This window comes from Sinocyclocheilus anshuiensis, unplaced genomic scaffold (assembly GCF_001515605.1).
Source record: "Sinocyclocheilus anshuiensis isolate Anshui unplaced genomic scaffold, SAMN03320099.WGS_v1.1 scaffold64, whole genome shotgun sequence".
Taxonomy (NCBI): Eukaryota; Metazoa; Chordata; class Actinopteri; order Cypriniformes; family Cyprinidae; genus Sinocyclocheilus; species Sinocyclocheilus anshuiensis.
Window position 1 is genome coordinate 211,523 of NW_015557063.1, and position 23,548 is coordinate 235,070.

Below are 23,548 nucleotides of genomic sequence, written 5' to 3' on the forward strand. Positions count from 1 at the left end.
TCTTCTCGTTGTGAAGCCCCCCGGAGATGCTCGATCGGGGTCGTGCTTTCCTATTGCAGCAAGGGTTGGAGCGAAGGCTGTCTCACTCCAGCCTTAAACTCTGTCAGTGCGATTGCTGCTAACTATGACCCCGTGGAAGAGAAGTCGGTAGGGAAGCATGATCTGGTCATCAGGTTCCTTAGGGGGGCTAGAAGGTTAAATCCTCCCCGGCCCTCCTCTATACCCTCTTGGGACCTGTCTCTGGTGCTTAAAACACTACAGCTTGCCCCATTTGAGCCTTTGCAATCAGTTGGGCTAAAGTTTCTTTAATGAAAACTCTGCTCCTGCTTGCATTGGCCTCCATCAAGAGGGTAGGGGACCTGCACGCGTTTTTCGGTCGACGATTCGTGCCTAGAGTTTGGGCCTGCTGACTCCCATGTAATCCTGAGGGCCTGGCCCGGCTATGTGCCCAAGGTTCCCACTACTCCCTTCAGGGATCAGGTGGTGAGCCTGCAAGCTCCTCTATACCCTCTTGGGACCTGTCTCTGGTGCTTAAAACACTACAGCTTGCCCCATTTGAGCCTTTGCAATCAGTTGGGCTAAAGTTTCTTTAATGAAAACTCTGCTCCTGCTTGCATTGGCCTCCATCAAGAGGGACCTCACTGACAGATATTTGTAGAGCTGCGTGCTGGGTGACCCCCAACACGTTCGCTAGATTCTATAGCCTTCGTGTGGAGCCGGTTGCATCCTCCTGGGCGCTGGCTCGTGGTGCCGCGCTGACAGATACTTGTAGAGCTGCGGGCTGGGGGACCCCCACGTTCGCTAGATCCTATAGCCTTCGTGTGGAGCCGGTATCCGCCTGTGTTCTCACCTCAAATGGGTAGAGGCACTGAGAGGCCCCAGTTTAGTGTCGGCTTGCTAAAACTGCTCCAGAGTGTCTGTACTGTAGGCCCTGTCGAGCTCCTCCGCCCCCTCGGCAGCCAGACATGGCAGAACGTCCGGCGCCAGGCCTTCACTCGTTGAATCCATGAGAACCGGTAGAGGGCTGGGTTCCATATGTAGAGGCAGGTACGTTTTCCCAGTGTTTTCCAATCTCACAGAGTGGGTAGTGCTACGACAACAGTGACTGGTCTTCTTGTTGCGAGCCCCGGCCTACACCAAAAAGGGTCCATGGCGCTTTGGTAGGGATCCCAATTCGTTGGTCACGACGTGACTCGTAGTGACCAACTGAAAGGGAACGTCTCAGTTACGTATGTAACCCTCGTTCCCTGAAGGAGGGAACAGAGACGTCACGTCCCGTCGCCACGGCTGCTGTACCACCGCTGAGCGGCCGGGTCACCGGCTCGGCTCCTCAGCAAAAACCTGGGATGCGTTGCATTTGCTGCCTTTTTATGCTCACGCTGTGATCAGCGGCAGCTGGATGCAATCATCGCATGCCAGTGTGCATTGGCTCGTTTAGTTTACACTCGAAGTAGATTGGTCTCTCGAAGCGAGATCCCAATTCGTCGGTCACGACGTGACGTCTCCGTTCCCTCCTTCAGGGAATGAGGGTTACATACGTAACCGAGATGTTTCATACAGACAGGAGTACTTTCTGACAATGGCAGAGACTATTTGGAAGAACACCTGCAGACATTATTCCACTGTGTCATTTGAGGTTAATTTGACAGACAGTGACACAAGCGACTGGAGCAAAAAATGGGAATAATTGGGAAGGGATTTGGGGGAGGATAAAGAGGGTGATGGAGAGGTTTATCTGCCCAGCATTTATAAGCAATGGCTCTGTAATGAGAGAAATGTGGCAGCAAAGATGCAACGGATGAAGGTAGATGGTGAAGTGGCACAAATCTCTCCTCCACTTATCTCATTGTGTTTCTTCTGCTTTGTCCTGATCCATCTTGTCCGTCTATGTGATCCATTTCATTTAAAAATCCATGGCTTCCCTTGTTGCAAGCTGGAAGTTGTCATTTAGTTCACTCCTGAGAAGACCATACCCTATCAGGTCCATCTAATGAAGCCAGTGCAGGAGTCAATAAGTAAAGTAGGCATGGCCAGAAAAGGAAAGAGAAATCGCTAATGTGCCATAGGTAATGACTGAGATAGAAGGCTTGTTAACGGCCTTGTTTGCAGGGAAGCCCATTTTTCCACCTTATCTTTCACCCACAGACCCAACACCCACCTCAGCTCTTCACATGTGAACCGATATGTTTGACTGTTTGAGAGTGTGAATCTCAGCATGTGACCATCTTAACAAAGCTAACCACCAGCTGAGGGTTAAACATGTTTCTTTCAGATATATAGAGTTGCTAGATGGATGCAGAGTGGCTTCTCCACAGTGCTCAAGGCTGCTGAAACTTTTTTCACTGTTTATCCACCATGAACCTTTAAAATATTTTTGAGAGGGCTGGAGGATTACGATTTTCGTGGTACATAGCAGAGAATGTGTAATATTCAAGGACACTAACTGTAGGGTTTAAACTGATTTATGATTTGTGATGTACAAAAGATAAGTACACTTCATATTTGACTGTGTTTGTCTTGTTGCTGTAACTCTAAACATTCACTTTCACTTTTCTACTTTTCATACTTCTTGTTGTTTTGCCTCATATTGAATTTTTGCTCTTTCACTCACTCACTCGCACATTCTCACAAAATATTCAGAGATGTGAAAGTGCTTAAGAACCCATAGACGAGCATAAGAATTAGGCCAAAAAAGGAAAAGGAAAATATTTGAGGATTATTTCTGAGCAGGAACAGTGCAGAGACATAAGAAGAGCAATAGGAAACAGATTATCACAATGGAGAGATAACATGTCTTCAGATGGGAAAATGTTTTATAATGGCACAAAATTATGTTATGCACATATAGAGTCACTGTGTTAACATTTTATTGTATAGGCAAGTTCAAAGTGAGTTTAACTGAACTGAACAAGCTTGAAATTCTGTTGTATTTTTTGTATGTTTGACTAGAGCTTGCCTGTTAGAGTTGAGATAGATGAAAGCTGCTAGGTATAGGTGAATACCATTACAATATATGTGACCTTAACATGGTATTATCCCTTTAATAACTTCTGCAAGCATCAATTGCTCTCTTGCTAGAGAAATTTTCTTCTATATTACTAACAGATTTTCACTTTATCCAAGCGACCATTCATTATTAATCTTCGGTCCTTTAAATATCACAGTCATCCTTACTATGCTATATTCATATTTATTTATTTATTTTTGTTTTTTTATTTTATTTTATTTTATTATTTTATTTTATTTAATTGTATCATTCCAAACATGTATGGGCTTTCTTAAACCAAACCTGATTTTCTTTTTTCTGTGGAATATTTAGAGATATTTTGCGAATTTTTTTTTTTTACCAAAACAATTTGTTTATCAGCATTCTTCAAAATATCTTCTTTGGTTTTGTCACAGAAGAAAGTCATGCAGGTTTGAGGCAACATTAGGATGTGTAAACGATTACAGAATTTTCATTTTCTTTTTAATGTATGGTACAAAGTAATACAGCTTTGTTCTCATAGTCTATTGGATCTGAATGTGTATTGCTTTAGATACCATTTCCAGTCATAATCACAGGCACACAGGTTGTCATGGTGCATTAACTTGGGAATATCGCCATATTGATCGAACAGTTACAAAGACAAGGATCAGCAATCTGGAAATTCAGCCCATAATCTTCCTTTCACATATGTTTTCATTTCAGTCGCCAAACTCTGGTATAATCAATAACTAATCAATCTCCTGGACAGCAAATAGGACCTAGTTCCCTCGAGAGGCTCTTCCTTGCCACCTAATAAGACAGAGACATAAAATATGGAGAAGTGTTGGAGGAACTCATGCATTCAGCCTCTGATGGGTTCATTAACTCGTTGCTTATAAAGTAGCAGAGAGAATTAGCCATGTGTGGTCCCTCTTAAGGGTTTTCAGGGTCCTCTGGGACCAGGGGCGCAGCGAGGAAGACCTTAATTCAGTCTTATCACTGAGTCACTTTTCAAAAAGAGTGGTTGTTTTTAATCTACTTACTAAGAGACACAAGGGAACGGTGGCCATATTGTGAGGACACTTCAGTTTTTAACAGATTCATGGCACAGGAACACATGATCCTACTGAATGCTACAGTTTTGAACAGGGTTGTGCACAATGCAGAATTGATTTTGGGAATGACTGCATTTGAAATGAATGTAAAGAGAGGCAGCAAACAGGATTCAGAAGTGCAGTGTGAATTTGAATGTAAGGAAGTGGAATTAAAATGAATTGAAATTCAAATAAATGAATTTACATGGGAAAAAAAGCAATTCCTTATTTGAAAGTGTTAGAAAACGCATTTAAGGTTTAAATGCCAGATAGATATATTGTTTCAAATTACAATTTGAAATACATAAAATGTTATATTCATTTCTAACATTTAGCAGTAGCCTACGGAGCCCTGCACATGACATGCAAGAAAAACTAAATAAAATGTGTGCAGGATTTACTAATTCATTCCCTCGATGTACTAAAACGTGCACACGATTACTAATTCGTTCCCTCGATTTGCTAAATCGTGTGCACAATTTACTAATTCGTTCTCTCGATTTATAAATCGTGCGCACAATTTATAAATCGAGGGAACAAAATAGTAAATCGTGCACACAATTTAGCCTACTATTTTTTTCCTGCATGCCATATGCGGGGCTCCGTAGTAGCCCAGTAATATTTTATATCTGCCATAGAACCATGTTATTTTCCATATTTTCCAATACTGAAAACAGCATTAACATTGCAGCATATCACAGACATGCTGAACACTCGGCATGTTGATTCTGAGCTCTACTGTGCCCATGTTGAACACTGGACAAGTTCCTTGTCAATAAGGTGCCAACAGATGGCAGTTAAAAAGCAAGCCTGTGTACTTACCACACCAGCCCTGGATTTTTGTGACAGGTGCAGCTGTTTTCCTTCACATATACTGTATTAAAGCTACTGACTGTAATATCAACTACATTGGTGACCTCATCCCAACTGATGACAGACATGACGAATGAACACAAACTGCTGTGACAGCCCTTTTTATACTGCATGTTATGGCACTAGAGTTCATTCAAATTGATTTTCTCAGTAACCCTCATTAGAAAAAATACAGCACTCTATGTGCTGCAACATATCAATCACAAATGTATGCAGAAGAATCACATGAGATATCATTAGAGAATGGGATTCATCTGTCATTGTCATCTCAGCACCAAAATTCCTGTTTTCAACCATGTGCCTCTTTCACTTTTTTTTGACAAGAAGCACATTGTTCAAAACTATAACAGATCAAAATATTAGATTATGGGCCTGGTCCAAAGCTGCAATGCATAAAACCTTATTATTTACTCTGCACAGATATCCAGGTGTATTGATACAATTGATATCTATTATTCATGGATCATTAAAAAGCAGCTGTCTCGTAGATGTGATGGACTATAATTGAACACGTTTAACTTCACTTTTTTTTTTACGGTAATGGCTCTCAAATGAAATGCTAATCTCTGTTTAAGTGATTGATATGCAGAGAGAGTGGCTCTAATGCCAGCAACATGCAACACTTCAGCCTGACATCCTGAATCTAAGAAGGCCATTGACTAGTAATTCTACTAAAGAGGCTCACCATGAATACATGTAAGATTTAAAAATTCTTTCAGATAAATAATGTGTTTAAGCAGGGGGGGAGCATTAAGCTTGATCTAAATGTAAATATTTTTAATTTATGGAAAAATATGTACGTATGTATTATTTTAAAAATATTATATTATATTACTAAAAATGTATTATATATACTTGTGTGTGTGTGTGTGTGTGCACACACACATACATACATTAATACATACTGTACATATAATTTTTTTTTGTGTGTGTGGGGGGGGGGGGGTTTTCATCCATTTAACCTGTAATTGCATTGACTAAAGGTTATGTTTTTGGTGACTATTCTGTTTGTTTGGATTGAAAGAGGGAGGGAGAGAGGGAAAGATGGAGGGAGCTTGGAGGAGAGAAAAGAGGAGAAGTCTTAGCAGATGGAGATGGAGGACCATTCTGTGTTTGAGCTGGATTCCAGCTGGGATTAGTGAGAGCTTGTCAAAGGCACTGCTCGGGCAGGATGAAGAGACGGAAAAAGCTGGTACGCTGTTCCTTTCATTTGATTATGAGCTTCTCTGAATGTTTGCACTTCTTATACCAATTATAATGGCTCTGGATGGGATTGGATATCTCTAACTGGCTGTTTCTCATTTTAGTCTTGGGTAAAGGATGTGGAAGAGGGAGAGAGATGGAGCGGGTGCTTTGAGGAGGCAACCTTGAGAGCTGTTGTTTTGAATCTTAAACCAAACCTGATTTTCTTTTTTCTGTGGAATATTTAGAGATATTTTGCGAATTTTTTTTTTTTACCAAAACAATTTGTTTATCAGCATTCTTCAAAATATCTTCTTTGGTTTTGTCACAGAAGAAAGTCATGCAGGTTTGAGGCAACATTAGGATGTGTAAACGATTACAGAATTTTCATTTTCTTTTTAATGTATGGTACAAAGTAATACAGCTTTGTTCTCATAGTCTATTGGATCTGAATGTGTATTGCTTTAGATACCATTTCCAGTCATAATCACAGGCACACAGGTTGTCATGGTGCATTAACTTGGGAATATCGCCATATTGATCGAACAGTTACAAAGACAAGGATCAGCAATCTGGAAATTCAGCCCATAATCTTCCTTTCACATATGTTTTCATTTCAGTCGCCAAACTCTGGTATAATCAATAACTAATCAATCTCCTGGACAGCAAATAGGACCTAGTTCCCTCGAGAGGCTCTTCCTTGCCACCTAATAAGACAGAGACATAAAATATGGAGAAGTGTTGGAGGAACTCATGCATTCAGCCTCTGATGGGTTCATTAACTCGTTGCTTATAAAGTAGCAGAGAGAATTAGCCATGTGTGGTCCCTCTTAAGGGTTTTCAGGGTCCTCTGGGACCAGGGGCGCAGCGAGGAAGACCTTAATTCAGTCTTATCACTGAGTCACTTTTCAAAAAGAGTGGTTGTTTTTAATCTACTTACTAAGAGACACAAGGGAACGGTGGCCATATTGTGAGGACACTTCAGTTTTTAACAGATTCATGGCACAGGAACACATGATCCTACTGAATGCTACAGTTTTGAACAGGGTTGTGCACAATGCAGAATTGATTTTGGGAATGACTGCATTTGAAATGAATGTAAAGAGAGGCAGCAAACAGGATTCAGAAGTGCAGTGTGAATTTGAATGTAAGGAAGTGGAATTAAAATGAATTGAAATTCAAATAAATGAATTTACATGGGAAAAAAAGCAATTCCTTATTTGAAAGTGTTAGAAAACGCATTTAAGGTTTAAATGCCAGATAGATATATTGTTTCAAATTACAATTTGAAATACATAAAATGTTATATTCATTTCTAACATTTAGCAGTAGCCTACGGAGCCCTGCACATGACATGCAAGAAAAACTAAATAAAATGTGTGCAGGATTTACTAATTCATTCCCTCGATGTACTAAAACGTGCACACGATTACTAATTCGTTCCCTCGATTTGCTAAATCGTGTGCACAATTTACTAATTCGTTCTCTCGATTTATAAATCGTGCGCACAATTTATAAATCGAGGGAACAAAATAGTAAATCGTGCACACAATTTAGCCTACTATTTTTTTCCTGCATGCCATATGCGGGGCTCCGTAGTAGCCCAGTAATATTTTATATCTGCCATAGAACCATGTTATTTTCCATATTTTCCAATACTGAAAACAGCATTAACATTGCAGCATATCACAGACATGCTGAACACTCGGCATGTTGATTCTGAGCTCTACTGTGCCCATGTTGAACACTGGACAAGTTCCTTGTCAATAAGGTGCCAACAGATGGCAGTTAAAAAGCAAGCCTGTGTACTTACCACACCAGCCCTGGATTTTTGTGACAGGTGCAGCTGTTTTCCTTCACATATACTGTATTAAAGCTACTGACTGTAATATCAACTACATTGGTGACCTCATCCCAACTGATGACAGACATGACGAATGAACACAAACTGCTGTGACAGCCCTTTTTATACTGCATGTTATGGCACTAGAGTTCATTCAAATTGATTTTCTCAGTAACCCTCATTAGAAAAAATACAGCACTCTATGTGCTGCAACATATCAATCACAAATGTATGCAGAAGAATCACATGAGATATCATTAGAGAATGGGATTCATCTGTCATTGTCATCTCAGCACCAAAATTCCTGTTTTCAACCATGTGCCTCTTTCACTTTTTTTTGACAAGAAGCACATTGTTCAAAACTATAACAGATCAAAATATTAGATTATGGGCCTGGTCCAAAGCTGCAATGCATAAAACCTTATTATTTACTCTGCACAGATATCCAGGTGTATTGATACAATTGATATCTATTATTCATGGATCATTAAAAAGCAGCTGTCTCGTAGATGTGATGGACTATAATTGAACACGTTTAACTTCACTTTTTTTTTTACGGTAATGGCTCTCAAATGAAATGCTAATCTCTGTTTAAGTGATTGATATGCAGAGAGAGTGGCTCTAATGCCAGCAACATGCAACACTTCAGCCTGACATCCTGAATCTAAGAAGGCCATTGACTAGTAATTCTACTAAAGAGGCTCACCATGAATACATGTAAGATTTAAAAATTCTTTCAGATAAATAATGTGTTTAAGCAGGGGGGGAGCATTAAGCTTGATCTAAATGTAAATATTTTTAATTTATGGAAAAATATGTACGTATGTATTATTTTAAAAATATTATATTATATTACTAAAAATGTATTATATATACTTGTGTGTGTGTGTGTGTGTGTGCACACACACATACATACATTAATACATACTGTACATATAATTTTTTTTTGTGTGTGGGGGGGGGGGGGGGTTTTCATCCATTTAACCTGTAATTGCATTGACTAAAGGTTATGTTTTTGGTGACTATTCTGTTTGTTTGGATTGAAAGAGGGAGGGAGAGAGGGAAAGATGGAGGGAGCTTGGAGGAGAGAAAAGAGGAGAAGTCTTAGCAGATGGAGATGGAGGACCATTCTGTGTTTGAGCTGGATTCCAGCTGGGATTAGTGAGAGCTTGTCAAAGGCACTGCTCGGGCAGGATGAAGAGACGGAAAAAGCTGGTACGCTGTTCCTTTCATTTGATTATGAGCTTCTCTGAATGTTTGCACTTCTTATACCAATTATAATGGCTCTGGATGGGATTGGATATCTCTAACTGGCTGTTTCTCATTTTAGTCTTGGGTAAAGGATGTGGAAGAGGGAGAGAGATGGAGCGGGTGCTTTGAGGAGGCAACCTTGAGAGCTGTTGTTTTGAAAGATCATTAATGTTTCATGCCTCTAGTTTCATTATTTTTGCAGTTCATTCCTTGGGAAATGTAATTTCATACTCTACAAGATGTCATTTGAAAGATATTCTTCTCACATGTGTGCATACATCCTAGGGGAAGGAAGACCTTTTTATATGACAGACTTCATTGTCATAATCTAACTTTCCAAAATCTAACTGCATTCAAATCAGGTCTGTACTATTTTGTTCTGGGACGTGGGGAGGTTGTCAGTTTTCCTTGCTGTCTCTCCTGTTGATCAAAGTCAAGTGTTGTGATCATGCACCCCTGATGTATTCCTAATATAGTCTAGCCCACATTTATGACTAAAGCTCTTCAGAGAATGAGTGTGCGCACACTGACCTCATAATACACACTTCAGCTTCCCACAGGGCCCCAGCCTCTCTGAGACCATGTGGGCTATACTGACGCTTGCTGTTGCTTCCTGCTGACACTCCAAATGTATTCATGCTGAGAACAGAAGGCATCTGTTTCCTCTCTGTTTTTAGATTTTCTGAAGTATTGGATATGCCGCCTGGCTTTGTTACTGTCTGTAATTACAAACAGCTTTTACGCTACCTTGGGGAAATATTAGCATAACCGCTGATGCTATAACATTAGACAATTATTCTTGTCTTCATCTCACCTATATCTTTTTTTTTACGCTTTGAGACTAGTACTCAGTGCTTAACCTTCAGAAAATATATATAATAGTATAAATGTTTGTTTGTAAATATTTTTTGCCATTTTTATATGGCATGTATAAAAATGAATTAATGGTTTTCAGTTGTAGAAAGAGTACTGAAAGATATACTCAAGTAAAAATACCATTACTTTCTAAAAAACATTTGTGAGTAGAGTAAAAAGTACTTGTCCAAAAAACCACTTGAGTAAGAGTAAAAGAGTTGCTTATTTTAAAGTACTCATAAGTAGTGAGTTCTGAGCTGCAGATTCTGCACCCTTATAATAAACGCTGTACACTGCAACTTAAAAATTTAGAAAACTGTCACGTTGGGTTTTGTTTTGTGTTCATGTTTCCATGTCTCCATGTCATGTAATTTTGCTGTAGCCATGTTTCTTCCTTGCCCTCATGTGTTCCTTTAGTCCATGTGTCTTGTTCTCATTGGTTCATTGTCTTGTCATGTGGTCATCTGTTTTGTTTATTCATTGATTCCTGTTCTTTACTTGTGTTTGCTCATTGGTTGGTTTTGTCATGTGTTCCCTTTGTCTAAGTATTTAAGCCCTTTTGTTTGCCATGTTAGTTTGTCGTGTATTGTACTGTACATACTGTAATTCACATTATCTTTTGTTGTTTGTCAGAAAGAATGAAGAATCTATCATCCAGCTTTTATTTTGACTGCCAGCTATTTAAAATACATCAAAACAACACAGAAAAACTATTAAAGTGATGAAAAGATGAAAGAGTTATTCTCAGTGCACTCATCACCATTTAAATCCTAATGTTTGAAAAAGTTGATTTAAAATCAGGTGTAAGGCCACTGAGCCAGAGCATGCTATTGTTGCACATAAAATATGAATGTTTAGAACAGTGCAAAGAATACAAAACACATTAGAAACTCATACGCGAGTTCAGCATCACAGACTAAACATGATAATTCATGTTACAATGTAAACATAAATTGTAGTGCACGTCTCTTTGCGGGGCCGCGGCGGTCTGAGCGAATAAGCTGCTCTATCAGCAGCATCCACGACTGAATGGAACAAAAAGTGTTGACCTTGAAAAATAATTCTGCACGAGTGCACTTGCTAAATGAAGGCATATTGTATAAAATGGATCAAACAAAAAACTTTGTTTATTAACGAGCTGCAGTTTTATTACATCACGCGCTGACAGAGATGCACTATAATAATGCCACGGGTCATCAGTAAGGTGCATACTGAATCTGGTCCTCCAGTTTCAGTACATTAAGCCATGGTAAGCTGTTTTTCCACATTTCTGAGTGTTTTAGAGTGTCCCCAACACACTTTTTCACAGCGCACACTGTGCGCTCAAACTCATCAGGAGTCAACAATCTGCCAACTTCTCCAAGTGTCTGCTGCAGGACGTACGTGAGAGAGGCATCTCTCTATATACTCTATATATATACTCTATATACTTAAGTACATGGGAGTGGAATTTACCGCATTATGAATGTGACACTTGCGGGAGTTATTAACATTGCACAAAATACCTGCAACCTCACACCAAATTTCAGGCCCTGTAGATAGGCTAGCATATACATATAATTTAGTAAGCAGAAATCTGAAATTTACCATAACATATTGGAGGAAGATGCTGATAACTCAGCTGAATTTTTGCTGGAAGAATGCGCTTCCAGAAGCCATGATTATCAGCAGGTGGCGGTTAAAGTTTTCTATGCACAATTTGATTTGACAAGAGTCACGAGACCGATTACTCTCTCCCTATCCAATCACATTTATGGATAAACAAGCATGTAACAACCATAAACGAAGGGATAATAACGAAGTGAAAGTACAGATACATCACTTAAAACATACTAATGTAAAAGTAAAAGTACACAATTTTTAAACTACTCAAAAAAGTAACATTTCTGATAAAAACTACTTAATTACAGTAACATGAGTATTTGTAATTCATTACTTCACATCCCTGATAAATTTGTACATCAAATGCATATGTACATACGAATTGTCAAAATGATTACACTTTAAGTTTTTAGATATATCAAGGAGCCATTAAGGGGATCAAGACATATGATGTCTTTAAAGGTAATAGGCAACACTTGAATGTTTGGCACAGCTGGTCCACCAACACAGGCGCCACACAAGTCACCTTGCACTCTAGTCTTAAATACATTGTGATGCATTAAACAGCACACATCTGCCAAACGGTTTTTGAATTCTGGATGTGAATGCATGGGTACTATTTCTTTAAAACAATTAATTAAACACACCTATACTCTTGATAAAATGCACAAGTTAAACTTATTTTACTGAGGGGTAAAAAAGGCAGGCATCACTGAAGCGGACAGAAAAGAGAGAATGAGCGTAAGGAAATAGCAGTTGAGTTTCACTCTACTTCTTGGCTGCACTCTTAACAGAGGGTGAGATGAACAAGAGAAGCATCTCTCTTAGTCTATTGCTTTATCACTAATTAACGCAGGCTCGTTCCTCCTGATGAGCTCTGTGTGAAGTGTATGGTTGGTCGCAGCATAATTAGTGGGGTTTTCAGATTTTGCCTTTGATTCTCACAGTCAGAGATGTTGATTCCACCTCACTTCCTCAGCGGGGGCAGCCGATTGTGCTGCCGCAGCAATTGGATCCCCTCACATGGGGTGGTGAAAAACTGTAAATTGCTCTTCAGGGCTTTTTGTTACCCAGCATGAAAATCACCTCATAAAACAGATAAATAAAGAAAGGTCAGAGACAGCTTTTGAAAAGCAGAGTCATCAGAAATGATGCAATTTACCATCCCATCAGTTCTGTCCCATTAAGAAATGAATAAATGTATTACTGTATAAAATATGCTTTTATAAAATAGGAAAATGCTTTTCATTATAATTTATTAATATTATTATTATCATTATATACAATACTGTTCCAAGAGAAGCATCTCTCTTAGTCTATTGCTTTATCACTAATTAACGCAGGCTCGTTCCTCCTGATGAGCTCTGTGTGAAGTGTATGGTTGGTCGCAGCATAATTAGTGGGGTTTTCAGATTTTGCCTTTGATTCTCACAGTCAGAGATGTTGATTCCACCTCACTTCCTCAGCGGGGGCAGCCGATTGTGCTGCCGCAGCAATTGGATCCCCTCACATGGGGTGGTGAAAAACTGTAAATTGCTCTTCAGGGCTTTTTGTTACCCAGCATGAAAATCACCTCATAAAACAGATAAATAAAGAAAGGTCAGAGACAGCTTTTGAAAAGCAGAGTCATCAGAAATGATGCAATTTACCATCCCATCAGTTCTGTCCCATTAAGAAATGAATAAATGTATTACTGTATAAAATATGCTTTTATAAAATAGGAAAATGCTTTTCATTATAATTTATTAATATTATTATTATCATTATATACAATACTGTTCTAAATTTTGGGGTTGGTATTTTTTTATATTTTATTTATTTATTTATTTATTTATTTATTTAAAATATATAGATTATTTTGTGCTTTATAAAGTAAAGTCTTAGTAATACAGATATTAGAAAACAAATATTTGTTTTTACAAAAGCATCCAGCTGTTACTACAGTTCAATTCCATTGAAATTGATTGTTTTGCTGAGGATATCTTGGATCAAAGCACATTCCCCTTGCCATGTCAGTCACACTGGATTAAATGGTTGTGTATTTAGGATCGATGAACTTGTCATTTCCGCATTAATCAATCTGGTATTGGTATTTTCAATTTATGTGCAGAGGCGCTTCTGATTGGATTATGTGTAGAAACTAACTTTGTAAATCTGAGTCAATAGTAGGAGAAATTGATTTATTTTGGTCAAGGGGCCACTGGGGTTTCCTGTCCACTTTCATGAACCACTGCATGTGGTGTTTAACATCCTGCTGGAGAGTTTCTCAAATGCTGACATTATTGAACCTCCAACAACACTGTTAAAGTGGCTAATAGATGTGACATCACGATATCCTTATACTGGCAAACCTGCTGTAGCCGTTGTCAGCCTAGAAGATGACATTTTGATAAAGATCTGTGGAGTTCTCTTTATGAGCTGGAGGAAACTTTTAAGGGATTCTTCTTTGACTCCTCATTACCAAAGGCTGTGATGATATCACACAAGCCCGCTCAAACATGAAGGGATAGATGTTCACCCTTCCTCTGTTTTAACCTCCGAGTTAATTAATCTTTCCTTCAGGGTAGCGTCGTTAAAGATATGAGACCCATTACAATAAAGCAATGATTTAATAACGTTAACAATTATACTGATGTGAACACTGAGCTTACTTCTGGGACAAAGCTGGTAAACGAAAAAATCTATGCCACTGCTGATAATATTTACTGGAATATTTTAACCTAAAACAACAAAGCATTGTTTGTAAAATCCATATGTGTTTGTATTATTAGAGTAAGCATATAGCAAACGAGCTACGCTCACCAGGATGGAAATCTCTCTGCCTTTGTTGTAATGTGGTGTCTTCTGAAAAACACTCACAAGTGTGAAAAGAGAAAAAAAAAACACTTGCTATTTTTAGGCTGTACTTCTAACACATCTGTTTGTGTGAGGTGGTTATTTCTCCAAAGCTTTGTGTCCAGCTGAGACAGGTGTGTTGTGTATATGTGTTAATGTGAGTGGAAAATATCTGACGCTCTCTTTATGGTGTTCTTATGGCAACAAAATAACTGAATATATAACATATAGCTATTTGGATATTGAATTGGATGCATTACACAGAAAAAAGTTAGTGAGATATTTATTTATTTAATTACTTAATTTTAATTTAAAAATCATTTATACTCTCTTGTAACGTGTCTTATGGCTAAGAAAAGGAGGGACAAGTGACAAACTGAGAGTTGTCTCCATTCAAATACTAATATGGGAGTGACCATGCATGCAACTATGCTGTACTTCATTCTTTCCGCATGATTATATTTAATTTTGTGTAATTATTCCAGAGTTTACACTATTTTCCATCCCATAATCCCTTTACCTTGTTCACTCAGTGGCCTTTTGGAGAAATAGTCTAACTATCAAGCCTTTTCTTAATTGTGAAATAAACAAAATATATCCATCATATTATGGTGGTCCACATCAGAAGAACCAAGATAGTCTCTGAGTGGAGATAGAGCACATCCTGGCTAAAAATTGACATTTGTTGCTTGATTGCACAGGAGTCCAGTTTGTTATCTAAAGCCTAAAACTACCAGAGCAAAAGACCAGAAAATGCTGGAGAGCCCATGTAAGGGTATTAGACTCAGTTCTAGTCTGGTTGACAGAGCCAGGGAGGACCATTCACACACTTTAAGCTGATCACAACCCAGTCGGGACAAAATGCACGTCCCAGGTGTTTAAATGTTATCTTTCTCTCCCTATCTCTTTAACAGGCATGCATTCACATGTCAGCATATAGAAGAGTAAATGAAGTGAATTAAATAGCAAGCAAAATACATCATGACTTATAGAAGATCACGTGTCATTTATGAAATGGTCAAGTTAAATATTTCATAGACCACATTTAGTTTACTATGCACTGATTATGTCAGGCTTTAAAGACATGATATCAAAATTGGCCCTATTTAATTTCTTTATACGTGTTGTGAAGCGATTGTGAGTGAAATAATGTGAGCAATTAATTGTTGCAATTGTTGCAAAAAAAAAATTTTGTCTTCATAAAATGTCATCATAATGACTTTCAGTGTCAGCTGATGTCACCGATCCTTCTTTTTTTTTCAACCTCTCCTCTATAAACACCTGTCATATTCTTGTTGAAGCAAACACCTTAAACTAGTTGGTACAAGATGGTTTGCTAGCTTTCTAGCCTGGTTAGGCTGGTCTGTTGGCTTGTTTTAGAGACTTTTAGACACTTTTTAGGCTGGGAGAACAGGTAGGCCAGCTGAAGACCAGCTTAGGCTGGGAGATCATTTTAAGCTAGCTAAGATCAGCTTTTGTTTTATTTTGCTTTGTTTTTGTTTTTTTCAGCAGAGATACAAAGACATTTTCACAATCCAGTCTAAACCCAATGGATTAATTCACATCCAATCCTACTTCTTTATTTAAATATAGCATTATATTTATAGCACTACAAAATAAGATTCAAACCATTGTGTGGAATGCTGTAGTTAGCCTATCCAAAGCTCCTGAGATTTGAAAATGTGTTAACATCATGAGGCATGAGTCATGAACAAATGTGTTGTGTGAATTTGAAAAAAGACCAATTGATTCCATATATAACTTTCCCAGATAGTGACGATCAATACGGTATTGAATAGCTAACAAAGAAGCAACTAAATTCAGTTTGGGGGAAATAACCAATAAGATCAGTAAAAGGTTCATTAAATATGAAGTAGTGAAGTGTCTTTGGATGTGTAAATGCATGTTTGTATACACTGGTCTGTCAGTATCAGTGTGTATGCGCATGTTAGCGAAAGAAAGACTAATTTTGTCATCTAATGACACTCTTGATAGAAACAAGGTGATGTCATGTTTGTGTTTCTTCACTGTGAGCACCTGCTCTCTTGGAGATGCATGTCAACACAAGCTTAATGCTTCAAATTGCTCATTGTGGGAATCTAAACATAGGCCTGCTATGAGGAAGAATGTGTTCTCGTCTTATTATACTAAGTCTCATTTATTCCTATTCTGTTTAATTTCAGGGCATAATTGCCAACGCTAATAAAGCCAGAAATAAACAGGACACCGAATACATTTTTTGTGATGATTAGCATATATTTTGGTCAGGCAAAACAGATACTCTGTCTAAACAAGGAACAGTTGTGTAATGTTTTATTCCTTCTTTTTTTCGTTATTTTTGTTCTGTTTCACTGGTCATTCTCTGGGTTGAGGGAAAATACTGTCAATATTTAGATCCATGTATAAGTCTCCTGTCACCGCAACCACTTGCACCCAATTAATCTGTTACATGCAAGAGGAGACTGTACATTTGCTACAAATGCAATTTGCTCTCTGCGGATGCGTGGCATTTCACGTCGTATAATGAGAGTGCATATACATGTTTTAAAACTCGCCAAGGCTGTGTTTTGTGCCTGCGGGGTTTCTGCACCTCTTTTTCTCTCTTTAAATTTAGTGCGGCCTATGACACACCAGATGAGCTGCTGTGTCTGTGCACTTTTCACAACCTGTTTCACAATCTGTCCGCTTCACCAACACACACCCACACACTTACACACTACTCATCGTTGAGCTTTGCAGATACTAATTCTTGCATTTTCTACTTGAACATTACATTGTTTTATCTTTGCCAAATGCTTAGGAACAATCAAAAAATTATGTTTACATCATTAAACTCTAGTTCATGACGCATTCCTGACACACATTCATTTGTACTGTTCACCGAAGGCTGCAAAAGTTTTGTCTTGTAATATTCATTTAGATGATATATTGTCTTCATTTATAGTATTGCAGTTTCCTATGTAGAATTTACAGTGCACAAGTTACAAATAGCCAGGAAATATGTTAATTTTGAATCTAGCTCTCATAAAATGTTCAAATTACTTTATAGTTAATTTAAATATCGTCTAAATTTACAAATGAACGCACTTATAATACATGGCACTTCTTTGATTAAATCTGTTATTACTTACAGTATGTCCTTGTTTGGTTATGGACTCACTCGCCCTATTATGCAAACCTGCCCTCTAGAGGTCAAACGTTCACATGCCCATCCCACAATGTAAAGTGAGTTCAGACCAGATGCGGTGCAAGTGCAGAAGTTAATGCATGAACTTACAAACAGACATCTCAATTTCAAATGTGACTGTGAAACTGCATATTTACATAAACAATCAAACAAACTCATGCACACTTAGTCACACTGCAGGATGTTTATGAAAGTGTCTCCACATGCATCATGTGTGAGTGCTTGTTTTCGCTGATGCACACAGGCAGACACCACTGTGACTTGACTGCAGTGAGATTTTTCACATGATGCTGAGTATGCTGAGCCAAAAAAAAAAACATCCCAAATAAGAGAGAAGAGTAATAACACTGGCAGTGCTTCTAAAGTCAAAGGAAATGTTGTTTGCATCCCATTTGACTAATTTGACATATTTCCAGTTTAAACAGAATATTCAATGAGTAATATTTGGGGATGGGGCTTGATTTTGTCCATCAGGTGGTTGTCACAACAATAGAGCCAGGTAGATTAAAGAGGAGGGGTTAAAAATAAAAATGTCAAGAAGTAAATTTGTTTAAAATAATTCAAGGAAGTTATTTCATGAACTGTGACACAATTTATTATATTTTGAAGAGTATGAAGACCACCAAGTTCCACAGAATGTAAAATAGGTTGATTTTGATTTTCATGTTGACTTTAAAATCAAGGCCTTTATGAACATCTGAGAATAATATCTGACAAAGGTTAGAGTGACAACAGAAAGTGTCCAACATCAAGGTCACAAGTTTAAAAGAAACGGTACAGGTGTTTCACAAACAGGAAGTTGCATGTATTATTGTCATCTGGCTATTGTGTTTAGTCTCACATGCTTCTCATTTAGAGGTAGACTCACATAAACAGATCCTGGATGAGTGTTGATGTAAGGACAAAATTGATATGATTCAACTATGATTTGTTTTGAGTCTTGTGCAGAGGTCGTATTAAGGTGAATGTCTAAAAAAGCAGTAAATGTGTTTTATTAACCGCTGAGGCCTCATTTACTCATCTTTTCCGCCTTTGTAATAATCTACATAATTGCATCTGTAATGTCTGCACCAGTGGATTGTGCCCTCCAACTATTTATATTTATGATGTGCCAGGGCACAGTTTGGAAATCCTTATAATTCTGGTTTGTCTTGTGTCTGTATATGTGTTTGTGCTGTACAAATGATTATTGATGTAGATGTATATTCGTTGAAAGTTAAAAGAGAGATTAGGAAAAATAAAGCCAAACTTTTTAAATGTTCAAGGCTGAATCTGATAAGCAAATGGTTTTTCTGTGGCCATAATGAACAAAATCTTTCAAACACCAAAATAATTTATGCTGCTGTCCACTTGGAAAATAAGACCACATTATTTAATTTAATTAAGTTAATTGAGTAATTTATGGTCTTTGTTCTCTAAGTAATGCTCTATGAATGTTAATAATTAAATTAGCATTCAATGAATATGTATTTAACAATTACTTTGAGCAACTCTTTTACAGTATATGTATAATACTGTAACCTACTATTAATGAGCATAGTTTTTGTGGAAAAAGATTTCGCTTTAAATAGGAGCTTTATGAAAACTGCAAAACCAAACAGAAATGTAATGGAAAGTCCAAATCAATCCATGCACATACAAGCCCACAAGCAAGAATTGAGGCAGTGTTTATTTGTATGTGCATGGCTACACCGATCAGCTAGTTTTTGTTTTTTTATGGGCAGTACAAACAAATTCATATCAAGTCCATTGAGTGGTGTCTCCTGCTGTTTTAGTTGAATCCATGTTGTGCATATAATGTTACAAGACACTAACCAGTATTGGTAAATGGGATTAAGTCCCTAGTTTAGACATTTTTGTTATTTTGTTAAAGATGCTAACTGTATATTACTTATGGCTTCTATGCAATATAATATGCCAAAACATGTTAGTTCATATACTAACTTTTAATTTTTCTGTTTCTTTTAGAGCCATGACAGTATGGTGGACTGTTTGAGTCGAGTCATGCTGCACACAGCCGTGTCTTGCTGGCAGCCTTTGCTGGGGCTGGCCTTGGTGGCCGTGTTCGTGGGCTCCACTCTGGCCTGCCCCGCCCGCTGCGAGTGCTCCGCCCAGAGCCGCTCTGTCATCTGCCACCGCAAGCGCTACAACGCCATCCCTGATGGAGTCCCAACCGAGACACGAATCCTTGATCTCAGCAAGAATCGCATTCCGGCGGTCAACCCTGATGACTTTGCTGCCTATCCACACATAGAAGAACTGGACCTGAGTGGGAATATCATTGCCTACATTGAGCCCGGAGCCTTCAACTTGCTTTACGGCCTCCACACACTGAGCTTAAAAAGCAACCGCATCAAGCTCCTCTCTCTAGGCATCTTCTCCGGCCTCTCCAACCTGACGAACCTGGATATCAGTGACAACAAAGTTGTAATTCTTGTGGACTATATGTTCCAGGACCAGCGCAACCTCAGGTCATTAGAAGTTGGAGACAATGAGCTAGTTTACATCACCCATCGGGCCTTCAGTGGACTATTGTCACTGGAGAGCCTGACGCTGGAGCGCTGTAACTTGACGGTGGTGCCCACAGATGCCCTGTCCCACCTGCACAACCTGGTGAGCCTACATATGCGCTACCTCAGTATCAGCACTCTACACCCGTACTCCTTCAAGAAGCTGTTCCACCTCCGTCACCTAGAAATTGACAACTGGCCATCGCTGGATGTGGTCTCTATTAATTCTCTGCATGGCCTCAACCTCACCACACTTTCTATTACCAACACCAACCTGTCCACTTTCCCTTACGAGGCTCTTCGCCACCTGCCTTACCTCACACACCTTAATCTCTCCTACAATCGCATTCGGGTGGTGGAGGGTGGCCTGCTTCAGGACCTAGTGCGATTGCGTGTGCTGAGGTTGGCTGGATCTCAACTGGTGTCCATCGAACCCTACGCTTTCCAGGGCATCCGCTGGCTCCGTTCGCTAAATGTCTCCCACAACCGCCTTGATACCCTGGAGAGGGGGGTATTCCATGCTCCTGAGGCCCTAGAGGTGCTGTTGATTAACAACAATCCTCTGGTGTGCGACTGCCGACTCGTGTGGTTGCTGCAAAGGCGCCATTCCGTTTCTTTTGGGGACACCCAGCCCGAGTGCAGCACTCCGGAAGGAATCCAAGGACGCCCCTTCAAGGAGTTCAAAGAGACCCTGCTATCCTACTATGTGACCTGCACCAAGCCGAAGATCCGGGAAAATCGGACTCAGATGGTGTCCGTGGAGGAGGGACAGTCAGCCCGATTACACTGCAGTGCAGAGGGGACCCCGCGGCCCACTATTTCCTGGGTCACCCCACGCCGGAGACACGTGACCAACAGGAGCCATGGCAGGGTGACAGTCCACAACAACGGCTCGTTGGATATCAAGGCAACGGAGGTTCAGGATGACGGTGTGTATATGTGTGTGGCCTCTAACACGGCAGGCAATGACACTCTTATGGTATCACTGGCAGTGAAAAGTCTGGGCTCGCTGTATGCCAACAGGACCCAGCATTACACGGATACAAGCAATGCCACTGCCAATGGTACCAACCTCCCCAATGTGACCTTTGGCCTGGACCTAAAGACTATCTTAGTTTCTACAGCCATGGGCTGTTTCACATTCCTAGGAGTGGTTCTCTTCTGCTTCCTGCTCCTGTTTGTATGGAGTCGAGGAAAGGGCAAACATAAAAATAACATTGATATTGAGTACGTGCCACGCTCAAAGTCCAATGGGACCTCCACTGAGGAGGCGGACCAGGGTGCTGGGCCACATCGCTTTAACATGAAAATGATTTAAGACATTGAAAGTAATACCAGTGGGAATTTACACTGATTTTTGTTTCACAAATGGTACCTGGAACAGGACTCCTTCAGATCAATGTCAGGAAACTCAACAGTACCTAAGATTCAATCCAGGTTTTGGTTAAGCTTGGACTTCACTGGATGCGCAAGGGGAATAATATGTGTCAATAGTGAACCATTTTCAATTTGTATGAAACGCTCTTGGTATGAGGGGATGTTCACCAACACTCCAACACAAATTGTGTACAGAACCAATTTGTAAAATTCAAGTATTACTCTTATTTGCCGAGGCTCGCACATGCTTTCTCACTGCGACCAACAGATGATCGGGAATCTGTTCTCTCCCTCATTATCCTGCATAAATGTACGTAATTCTCAGTTATGTATGTGTATGTTAACATGTATAAACACTTTCTTTTGTTGCATTGTCCACAAAATTCAATGACCGCCAAAATTTACATTTCCCTTGAGTCGAAGGAAATACTGTGTGACCAAGCCATCATCTCACTACTCAAACTGTTTGAGGATGGAGGACAAAGGGCTTTACCAGGTGTGAAATGTAACTCCGGGGAACATGTGTGCCGTTTGTCTACCCCAAGTTATTCTCCTGATATGAAGAATATTATATTTGTTTATAATCTGGAAAAGAAGAGAGATTATTTATTAACAAAGGCCTTTAAGTTCAAACTCAATAATACAAGGTAAAGATTTTCAAATGGTTGAAATTCATGGTTTTTTTTTCTTTGAATTTGCTCGAAGTATGCACATTAATTAACACACACAATTTTTAGTTGTGCTCTTGTCCATTTCTGTGATTCTAACCCCTCATCTGGTATAAAATACAAAATATTTTTTGTCTCCATTCCCAGTCAAGCTACCATTATTCATTTTTTTTATTATTCTTTTTCTTTTACTTTACTTCCCTAGTAAGAAATTCTGACTTTGTTGTGGTAGTTTCCCATTTTGTTGTTGAATCATTTAGATTGTAAACAGTTCAAAGTAAAGAAAAAATACATGTATGTGGAATAAAGAATATTGATTTGTATTCCGATGTTGTATTTAGACTTATCTAATTGAATATATATTATATATTTAAATGTATATTATTTCACACTGCTAACTACAGTGTTTCTTTGGATATGGTATATTATATATACTTTGAAAGACAATTTAATTACATTTAATTTAGGTTGTTTGCATATAACTCTGCTGTCCAAACATTGATAGGTAATCTGAGGTTGAACTAAAGAAGCTGGATGAATCACAGAAAATTTACGTGAGGATAAGTTGAGACCAAATGCTGTTAAACTAAGATACTTTGCATGTATTATCTCCACAGCAGGAAGCACGTTATCTAGAGAAACATCTCTAGAACAGCTGTTAACCCTGTGACATGAGGGAAATGATTAGGCAAGATACATCCATCATGCCGATGAACAATGTGTTGAGAAACACACCAGGCATGAAAATCACAGTGGATGATAGCACTAATTATACAAATTGACAAGGGAGATATGTTTTTGTTTTGTTTTTTGCTTCTTAATTGTTAGTTAGAACTTTTTGTCCTCTTTTTTCCCCTGTAGTCTTTCTCTGAAGAAAGACAGAACACAAACATATGAAGTTACCTGAACAAGTGGTGTCTTTGGTGTCTTGAAACCAGGTCTATAAGGCTGTGCACTAACCATAAAGCCACCCGTCAAAGCAGAATTCCCACTACTGCCAAGGGATACCTAATTTAAGACCCTGGTCTGTTTTGTAACTGTATTGATTCCCTAAAGACACTATGGGGTTACTGGCCAACATTAGGAATATTCTAATTTCTCTAATCTCAGTCAAGCCCAAAGTACCATATGCAAAAACTGTTTCATTGGTCCTTTTCACTCCTTTTGGTCTGTGTTATTGCGGTCCCTCTGGACAGAAAGAAGGACACTCACACTATTGCCTGAGAAAAACGAAAATTAGGTTGACTACGGTTAATGGGTCAGATGCTGCCATTTTCAACTCAAGGGGATTAGAAAAACTACT

The 23,548-nt window shown here is 38.9% G+C and overlaps 1 protein-coding gene across 1 annotated transcript in view; it reads left to right on the plus strand.

Annotated features, from left to right (window-relative positions):
* The window catches only part of LOC107676549 (leucine-rich repeat and immunoglobulin-like domain-containing nogo receptor-interacting protein 2), a 106,503-nt gene extending 84,320 nt beyond the window's left edge, over nucleotides 1-22,183 (plus strand). The window contains exon 2 of the mRNA XM_016471127.1: nucleotides 19,659-22,183. Within this exon, the coding sequence (XP_016326613.1) occupies nucleotides 19,671-21,518 (1,848 nt within the window). The 5' untranslated portion in view covers nucleotides 19,659-19,670 and the 3' untranslated portion in view covers nucleotides 21,519-22,183. The remainder of the gene's footprint in view (nucleotides 1-19,658) is intronic.
* Nucleotides 22,184-23,548: the final 1,365 nt, after the last annotated feature.